The sequence below is a fragment of the Bison bison genome, unplaced genomic scaffold (genome assembly GCF_000754665.1).
Source record: "Bison bison bison isolate TAMUID 2011002044 unplaced genomic scaffold, Bison_UMD1.0 scf7180017864492, whole genome shotgun sequence".
Lineage (NCBI taxonomy): Eukaryota > Metazoa > Chordata > Mammalia > Artiodactyla > Bovidae > Bison > Bison bison.
In genome coordinates this window covers 7176020-7184605 of record NW_011495051.1, presented here as the reverse complement: position 1 = coordinate 7184605, position 8586 = coordinate 7176020, and the positions used below count along the sequence as shown (strand labels likewise).

The 8586-nt window shown below is 56.9% G+C and overlaps 1 protein-coding gene across 1 annotated transcript in view; it reads right to left on the bottom strand.

Annotated features, from left to right (window-relative positions):
• Nucleotides 1-995: 995 nt before the first annotated feature.
• The window catches only part of CCDC151 (coiled-coil domain containing 151), a 10993-nt gene continuing 3402 nt past the window's right edge, over nucleotides 996-8586 (bottom strand). The window contains exons 4-13 of the mRNA XM_010828314.1: nucleotides 7244-7414; nucleotides 6574-6675; nucleotides 6348-6473; nucleotides 6015-6137; nucleotides 5107-5259; nucleotides 3478-3638; nucleotides 3166-3391; nucleotides 2192-2350; nucleotides 1483-1567; nucleotides 996-1335 (exon numbers count right to left, since the gene is read on the bottom strand). Of these exons, the coding sequence (XP_010826616.1) occupies nucleotides 1217-1335; nucleotides 1483-1567; nucleotides 2192-2350; nucleotides 3166-3391; nucleotides 3478-3638; nucleotides 5107-5259; nucleotides 6015-6137; nucleotides 6348-6473; nucleotides 6574-6675; nucleotides 7244-7414 (1425 nt within the window). The 3' untranslated portion in view covers nucleotides 996-1216. The remainder of the gene's footprint in view (nucleotides 1336-1482; nucleotides 1568-2191; nucleotides 2351-3165; nucleotides 3392-3477; nucleotides 3639-5106; nucleotides 5260-6014; nucleotides 6138-6347; nucleotides 6474-6573; nucleotides 6676-7243; nucleotides 7415-8586) is intronic.

Here is an 8586-nt window from a genome sequence, read left to right as displayed (position 1 = left end):
GGACACGGAGGCGGGCTCAGGACGCGGCGAAGGGAAGGGTCCCGGGACCACTGCCCACCTCTCCAGTGGACTCAAGCCTGGGCCCTCGTTTCATCCTCCCTTCCCTGCCCAGGCTCAGGGAAGTCCCTCGGCGCCGCCGGTACCCTCCTCTCTGGTCTTTGGAAGGATGGGGTGGCACTTTGGTGTCCAGTCGCACGGAGTCTGTCTATGATCTCTCCCATAGATGCTGTCAGAGACTCCCCCCGAAAAGGAACCAGCCATTTCACTGGGTCAGGGGCCCAGAGGCCCGAGGTAGGAACCCCCCAGGCTGTTCCAAGGAGCCTAATTTGTGGAGAGAGTCCAAGGGGACAGTTGGGAGCCTGGAGTTTCTGGACCCTGGGGTTGCCAGGGATGTAGGGTCCTGGGACTCCAGGTCCCCTTACCAGGGCGAGGTCCTTGCCCGCTGCTGTGCGCTCCATGGTCCGCGCTCGGCCCGCTCTGCTGCACTGCTGAGTGAGGCGGAAGGGCCAGCTGGGGAGCAGTGGCGGGGCACTGGGCCGGCGGGGCGGGGCGGGGCGGATGGGCCGTGTGGGGGCGGGGCGGAGTGGACCCACAGTTCTCCGACGCCCCTGCCGGACCCCAGCGCCCAACCCAGGCTCCTGGGAAGCGGCCCGGGTTCTCCCGATAAACGTGTGTGAATCTGAGCCCTGGAGAAAGGACACTCCCCACCAGGGGAGGGGTATTTTTTTGTGTTCCCACGTGTGGGGGAGTTAGTGTGCATAGCTAACACAGGGACAGGTCTGCGTCCTCTGGGGGGAGTACCCTTGCTCAGATGGGGAGGGCTGGTCTGCCCCAGGTTTGGCGGTATCTCGTTTCTCTGGAGGGGCGGAGGAGACCAATCTGTGTCCTGAACCCTTGGAGTCATCACTCCCGGGTCGGAGGCGGCTGAGGCTGTGGCCCTGGATTTGAGAGACAGCCGTTTATGGGGCGGTGCAGGATCAAGGAGAGGCGAATACTCAAGGGGCTTGTCGGTGACCTTTATTGCGCGATTCCGAGACCGGCGTGGACCAGCCTGGGGAAATTTACTGTGGGAACATCCGGCGGCCCAGCCCCCTTTTTCACTCTGGGCATCGCCTGCCAGCTCCGCTCCCCTGTCCGGGCCGCGTTCAGCCCTTAAAGGGGCCCCGTGGGCCCCGCAGCAGGGGCCCGGAAACGCCAGGCGGGCGCGAGCGCGCGTCTAGGACCTTCGTGAGCGACCGCGCCTCTTGCTGCGGGATTCGATTAATTTCTGGGAACGCATCTTGAGCGCCGCACGGGTCACCACGTCGCTGTCATCTTCCTCACTCTCCTCCTCGTCTGAGAGATTCCCATTCCCGGATCAGATTTCTCTCCCCGGCCTTTACCACCCCATCCCCACCTGGGCCCTATATGTCCGGCTCCTGACCACCTCCCGATGCACTGCTTGGGCTCCCAGCCTCGCCCCCTTTCCCTGCCCGTACTGACCAAAGAACTTGTCCTTGTGACCGGCGACTGGCAGGGCGATGCGGGTGTTGTACGACGGCAGTTTTCCCTCGAGGGTGGCGTAGAACTAGGGGGAGGAGGGAGCGGGACAGATGTGTGTGAGTTAGCAAGGGATGTAGCGAGGTCCGTGCCCTCTCCTTCTCCCCATCCCCCTCTGAGATGTACCCCGACTCCCCGACTCTATTCAACACCTCTGCCCACTCCTCTGCCTTTTTTTTTTTTTTTTGAGAGGGGTCGTGCCATGCAGCGTGGTATCCAATTCCCCAACCAGAGATCGAACCCGCGCCCCTTGCATTGGAAGCGAAGAGGGCGCTAACCACTGGATCCTCAGGGAAATTCTGCCCACTCTAGTAAAGTTTTCCTTGGGTGCAGCATTTATTCTCAGCGTGCACCCCGATACCCAGCCTGCCCCCCAGGCCCGCCCCTGGTCTCTAGGTGCCACCTTTTGTCCTCTAGAGAGCAGACCCCAGATTCCCACCCCCCACCCCTCACCCTGCGGCCTTGACCTCTGGTCTGCCGAGTTACCAGGTTATCAGAGTTACCTCTAGTAACTCTCCTGGCTCATCCCTGGCTCCTTAAACCTCACCTGTTGTCCCTAAGGCCCATTCCCGGCCCATCACCCTCCTCCCTGGCCTCCAGGGGGTTGCCCCGACCCCTCCTTTGCCGTCCCAGCCCCTGGCTGAATGGGCACCTCGCGGTCAACGATGTGGCGCAGCATCTCTGGCACGTTGTGGTTTTCGAGTTGCGAATGCAGCTTCAACAGCTTTTCCTCCACCAGGCCCAGCAGGTTGGGCAGATAGTCATCCATCTTGGGATCCATCTTTCCGACAGAGCGTCCGGTCTCCTGCGGCTGGGGGCGGAGCCGGATGAGCCGGGAGGGGCGGGGCCCCTGGGAGGCCCCACCCCGGGGGCAGGGCTTTGAAGGTGGGGGCCATCCACCGGAGTGGTGCTACCCTCTGTGGGGTAGGGACTCTGCCGTCAAGGGCCAAGCTTGTGAGGCAACACCTCTGAACTCCAGAGACCCAAGCCAAGGGATGGGCAGGGGGATGGTGGAAGGGAGGGGGAGCCTTCTAGTGAGAGGGCAGGCTGGGATATTAACTGGAGAGAGGCCATTGCCGGAAGACCTTCTTAAGAAATGAGATTCTTAGAGAAAGGAATGGCAACCCATTCCAGTATTCTTGCCTGGGAAATCCCATGGATAGAGGAGTCTGGCAGGCTAAAGTCCATGGGGTCGCAAAAGAGTTGGATGCGACTGAGCGACTAAACAACAATGACAACTGAAAAATGGCAGAAAGTAGTGGAACAAAATGGTGAATACTTTCTTCAATAAAGTTTTTGGTGAAAGTGAAAATAAAAGAAATAGGATTCCACAGTGGGTAGGTTGGGCCTCTCTTGTCTATGGCTGCTTCGGGATTGGAGCAGGGTATCTTTTAGATTTTGAGTGTGTATTGGGGGGCTAGATGGGACTTTCCCATGGGGGTGGGATTTGAAATGGGACAGGGATCTCTGAAGTCCTGGGCCTCTTGAATAGTAAGGGGGTGCCTCCTGAGATCGGGGGTGGAGACTCGGGAGTGGGTTGGGGTTTCCCATGTGTTCAGGCTTCTCATATCCTGAACAGGGCCTGGGGTGGGTTCTCTGGAGTGGACTTCAGGGTGGGAACCCCACCTGTGGGGTGGCACTGCCTTTCGTGTCTAGGGAGGCTCCAGGTGAGCCTTCCTCGTAGGTGGGACCTGCCACTACGATGTGGTTCAGCTTGCCGGCCAGGTGTTCCAGGCCCTCCTTGGTAATTTGCAAGGCCCTCATTGTTCGGTCCAGTTGATTCTGCGCATCAGCACGCCGCTGCTCCTCCATCTTGAGGCGCCCCTGCAACTCAGCCTGCCGCTTCTGCTCGCTGTAGGGAGCAGGGAGACCACCACTGGGGCACTGTTGACCACACTGGCCCCGCTCTTACCCCCACTGGGCACCATGGGGCCTCACCTCACCAGCAGGGCCTCCCCTGAGTACTTGAGGTCTTCCAGCTCCTGCTGCAGCCTCTGCTTCTCTTGCTTCAGTCTCAGCAGCGTCTGCTCATTCTCACTCTTCAGCATCTCCAGCTGCGTGAAGGTGTCACCCTGGGCCAGGAACCGCCGCACCACTGCCTGAGGGGGAGGGGGTGGGCCAGACAGACCCGTCAGAGCCAGGGGCTTGTCCCATTCCTCTTTTCCCAGGGATGCGCGGGACAAGTCGCCTGAGCTGATGATGGCTTCTGCATAATGCTGTCTCAGCACTCTGTGAGCCTTGGACTCAGGGCTGCCTTAAGGGTGTGCAACCCTGAACGAATGATTTTTGCAGGCCCTTCTTTGTCTATATAAGGAAAATCAATCAACCAAAATCAGATGTTGGGGCAGCGACAGCAGTGAGCACAGCTGCTTTCCAAAATCAATGTGCAAACAACGCCCCCTCCTATGAGAAAATGTGACTGGTCGTGGGACCAACCCACCCCCAAGGCCAATTTCTGGAAAGATGTCTGGCCACAGCGCTCCAGATGACCTAATACATCCAAGTCCTGGAACTCCTTGGGGGTCACCCCCATGAGATGAGTGGTGGGTTGGAGAGCTCCCCAAACAGAGAGATCAGACAGGGATCCAGGGGAATTAGTGTTGACCAGCCAGAGACGTCCATGATGGCTTAGATGGTAAAGAAATCTGCCTGCAATGTTCAATCCCTGCATAGGGAAGATGCCCTGGAGAAGGGAATGGTTACCACTCCAGTATTCTTGCCTGGAGAATTGCACAGACAGAGGAGCCTGGCAGACTATAGTCCATGGGGTCGCAAAGAGTCTGATGTGACTGAGCGACTAATACTTTCACACTTTCACATCCGGGGACCTAAAGTCTTAGAAAATTCTGAGGAAGATGCTGCCAAGTGCGGGCCCCAGGGTAGGGGCCCAGCTTCTCTGGGATGGAGGCTGGTACTGGGCCCCAGACCCTGCTATAGAGACTGAAGATACAGGAGAGGAAAGACAACATTGCCCATTCTCCTAGTGCTGACATGCCAAAGAAGTCAGTGCCAGTGTATGCAGGAACAGGAGAGAGGGGCTTCTCTGGTGGTCCAGTGGCAAAGAATCTGCCTGCCAGTGCAGGAGACATGGGTTCCATCCCTGGTCTGGGAAGATCCCACAAGCCGCAGAGCAACGAAGCCTGTGCACCACAACTACTGAGCCTGTGCTCTAGAGCCCAGGGGCTGCAACTACTGAGCCTCTGGTCTGCAACAAGAGAAGCCACTGCCATGAGAAGCCCATGGAGCATCGTAACTAGACAGCAGGCCCCGCTCCCAGCATCTAGAGAAAAGCCCACACAACACTGAAGACCCAGCACAGCCAAATATAAATAAACAAAATTATTTTTTTAAATAAGGAACAGAAGAGAGGATGGTGGCCAGTGTAGATAATTCGTGTCGCTTTTGCTGTGAGAGGTAGCAGAGAAACGGGGCAGCAGCTGAAGGAGGGAGGGGTGTCTTTTTTTGTACACTGAGGAACTGACCGGGCAGAAAAAGGAGGCTGGGTGCGTCGGCTTCCCAGGGTCGGCTCAGGCCATCTGGGAGCTTGAGGGCTGAGGGCACACTCACGTGTGTTTCTGCCACGCCTGTGGCGTCCTTGACCTTGCCGAAGAGCACCTCCATCTGGTACATGCTCCAGCGCCGCTTCAGCTCCTCCTCCTTGGAGTACATGCTGTCCTGGAGCGTGTCGTCAGACTGCAGCAGCACGTGCTCACGCTGGGTCTGCTCATGGATGGGGGTCAGGGCCTGGTCAGTCAGCAGCTGAGGGCTTAGGGCAGAGGCCAGGGGCATTGGGAAGATACCTCCCGACCGGGTTCATGAAGGGGGTGGGGCCCAAGCTTGGGGCCAAGTCGGGGCTTCCCAGGGGGCACTAGGGGTAAAGAGCCAGCCTGCCCATGCAGGAGATACAAGAGAGGCAGTTTCCATCTCTGGTCGGGATCTGGTCCAGATCTGGTCGGGAAGATCTCCTTGGAGGAGGGCATGGCAACCCACTCCAGTATTCCTGACTGGAGAATGCCATGGACAGAGGAGACTGGCAGGCTACAGTCCATAGGGTCGCAAAGAGTCGGACACGACTGAAGCCACTTAGCATGCACGCATGCAGGGCATCCAGGTAGGGGTCAGGAGTGCTTGGTTAGAGGGAGGCCTCAGAGGCAGCGTCAGCGGGCGGGTCAAGAGCGTAGGGGCGGGGCCTGTCGGGTAAGGGGCCGGTTAGAGGCGGGGTCAATTTCGGATATGGGCAAGTTTGGCGGGGAAGGATGAGGACCCCTGGAGAGTAAGGGGAGGGCTGGAGGGCGGGGTCAGGGATATGGGAAGAGCCCTGGCATATGGGGAGCTGGGGGCAGAGTTAGGAGAAACTTCGAACTGCCGAAGGGTCTAGGGCCTGGGCCAATGTAGGGGAGCGGCGGGGACCCCGCAGGTCCGGGTCCAAGCAGGAGCAGGCTGGGATCTCAGGCCCGTAATCCTGGTGCGCCCACCTTGCGCTCCATGCGTTCGTTCTGCAGTTTCTTCTCTTCCGCGCGCTTCTTGCACTCGGTTAGGTAGCGTTCGCGCTTCTTGCGCTCTCGGAACACGGTCTCTTCCAGATACTGCAGTTGGTTCTGGAGGGTGGACGGGGGAACGACAGGACCTGTTGGCATCTACTGGGGCTCTGGGCCAGGGCTGCAGGCCCAACTCAAGACAACTGGGGCAAGTTGTGGGGTCCTGGGACAGAGATGGGATGGGTTTCGGGGCAGCTGGGGTTCAGATGCTGAGGTCAGGAGACCATGGCAGTGGAAGGGCAGGATTCCCAGGGGCCCGTGGGCTGGCACCTTGGCGATGTCCCTGGCGTTGAGCGCCTCCTGATTCACTAGGTGCAGCTCCTCCAGCTCGTGTTTCGTCCTCACCACCTCAGCCTCCATAAAGTCCAGCCGGTTCCCCAAGTGAAGGCTCTCCTCCTGGGCGTGAAAGATGGGTGAGCCTGTGACTGATGTCCCTAACTTGGCTGGCCCTCCCATTTGCTGCCCCCCACCTACCCCCAGTCAACCTGATCCCTACTTGTAGGTAGGCCTTGAGCTGCAGGTATACACTGGTGATGTGTTCAGCCTCCTCTGCCTTCATCCGGGCCTTCTCCAGGCGGTTCTCTAGGTTCCGCATGGTCTAGAGGGAAGTAGAGACATCATTTTGCCAACAAAGGTCCGTATAGTCAAAGCTATGGTTTTTCCAGTACAGATGTAAGAGTTGGACCATAAAGAAGGCTGACTGCTGAAGAATTTATGCTTTTGAACTGTGGTGCTGGAGAAAACTCTTGGGAGTCCCTTGGACAGCAAGGAGATCAAACCAGTCAATCCAAAAAGGAAACCAACCCTGAATACTCATTGTAAGGACTGGTGCTGAAGCTGAAGCTCTAATACTTTGGTCATCTGATGTGAAGAACAGACTCACAGAAAAGACCCTGATACTGGGAAAGATTGAAGGCAGGAGGAGAAGGGGGTGACAGAGAATGAGTTTGGATGGCATCACTGACTCAATGGACAAGAGTTCGAGCAAACTCGGGGAGATGGTGAAGGACAAGGAAGCCTGGTGTGCTGCACTCCACGGGGTCTCAAAGAGTTGGACACGCCTGAGCAAACTGAATAATAACAAGAGGGAAGCAAGCCTGGGCTGGATCCCTCCCCTCTCAGTGCCTCCTGCAGGATCCAGGGCTCTGCAGACCCACAGGCCCTACCTTGGCCACCTCGGTGTTGCTGTCTTGCGCCTCGGCTATCTCCAGCTCGCGCAAACTGTGCTGCAGCTGGAGCTCCTCCAGCCACTTCTGCCGCAGTCCCAGCTGGTGCCGAAGAGCGTTCAGTTGCTTCACCTTTTCGTTCAGCCGGTAGTCCAGATGCTCCAGGGCTTGCTGGAGAGAGGGAAGCAACAGTAGGGGCCTGAACCCCCACCTAGTCCTTCCTTCTCCCACATCTTGGTTCTCATCTCTCGTCTCTTGGTAGAGCATCTGAAACCTGGCTGATCCCGCTTCTCCTGCAGATTTTCTTTTTTTGGGGGGGAGGGGCTGGTTTCCAGGTGGGCAGCCACCGCCCTGGTTGCCCCTTACCCATCTCCTTTGCCTTTGAAGAGGCTCTTCTTTCATCTGACCACACATACTACTTGATCCTATCCAGTCTCGGGTTTTCTGAGTCTTGTCTACACTGCATGAGTGCATGCTAAGTCGCTTTAGTCTTATCCGACTCTTTGCGACCCTATGGACTGGAGCCTGCCAGGTCTTCTGTCCATGGGGATTCTCCAGGCAAGGATACTGGAGTGGGTTGCCATGCCCTCCTCCAGGAGATCTTCCTGACCCAGGGTTTGAACCCACGTCTCTTATGTCTACCTGCATCGGCAGGTGGGTTCTTTACCACTTAGCACCACCTGGGAAGCCCCACCTCTACACTGAAGACATCCCAATTTAGCCTCCCCCCTGAGGCTCGTATATCCATATCTACACTGCCTTCTAGATGTCTCCACAGGAAGCTCAAAACCATTTGTCCAAAATTGAGTATATCCTTGATCTTTCCCCAAAACTGCCCTTTTTGAATCTTCCCCATCTCAGCTCATGGCAACTCCGTCCTTCCAGGTGCTCAAGTCCCAAACCTTCATGTCATCCTCATCTTCTCTTTTTCTCTCCCACTTATACCCAGTTTGTTAGCAATTCTCTATTCTGTCTTAAAGCTTCCTCCAGAGAGATCCTGGTGGCTCAGTGGTAAACAATCTGTCTGCAGTGCAGTACATGCATGGGTTCAATCCCTGGGTCAGGAAGATCCCCTGGACGAGGAATGGAAACCCACTCTAGTATTCTTGCTGGGAAAATTCCATGGTCAAAGGATTCTGGTGGGCTACCGTCCATGGGGTCGCAAAGAGTTGGATGTGACTGAGCCAGATAGATCTCTTTCCTATTTCTACCTCTTTTGCCCTAGTGTAGCCAGCATCATCCTTCACTTTGATAACTTCCTCTGGATGGCTTCTAACTCTTGCCTCCTCAGAGCCCATTTTCCACTTCTTTTCTTTAAAAAAAAAAAAATATATATATATATA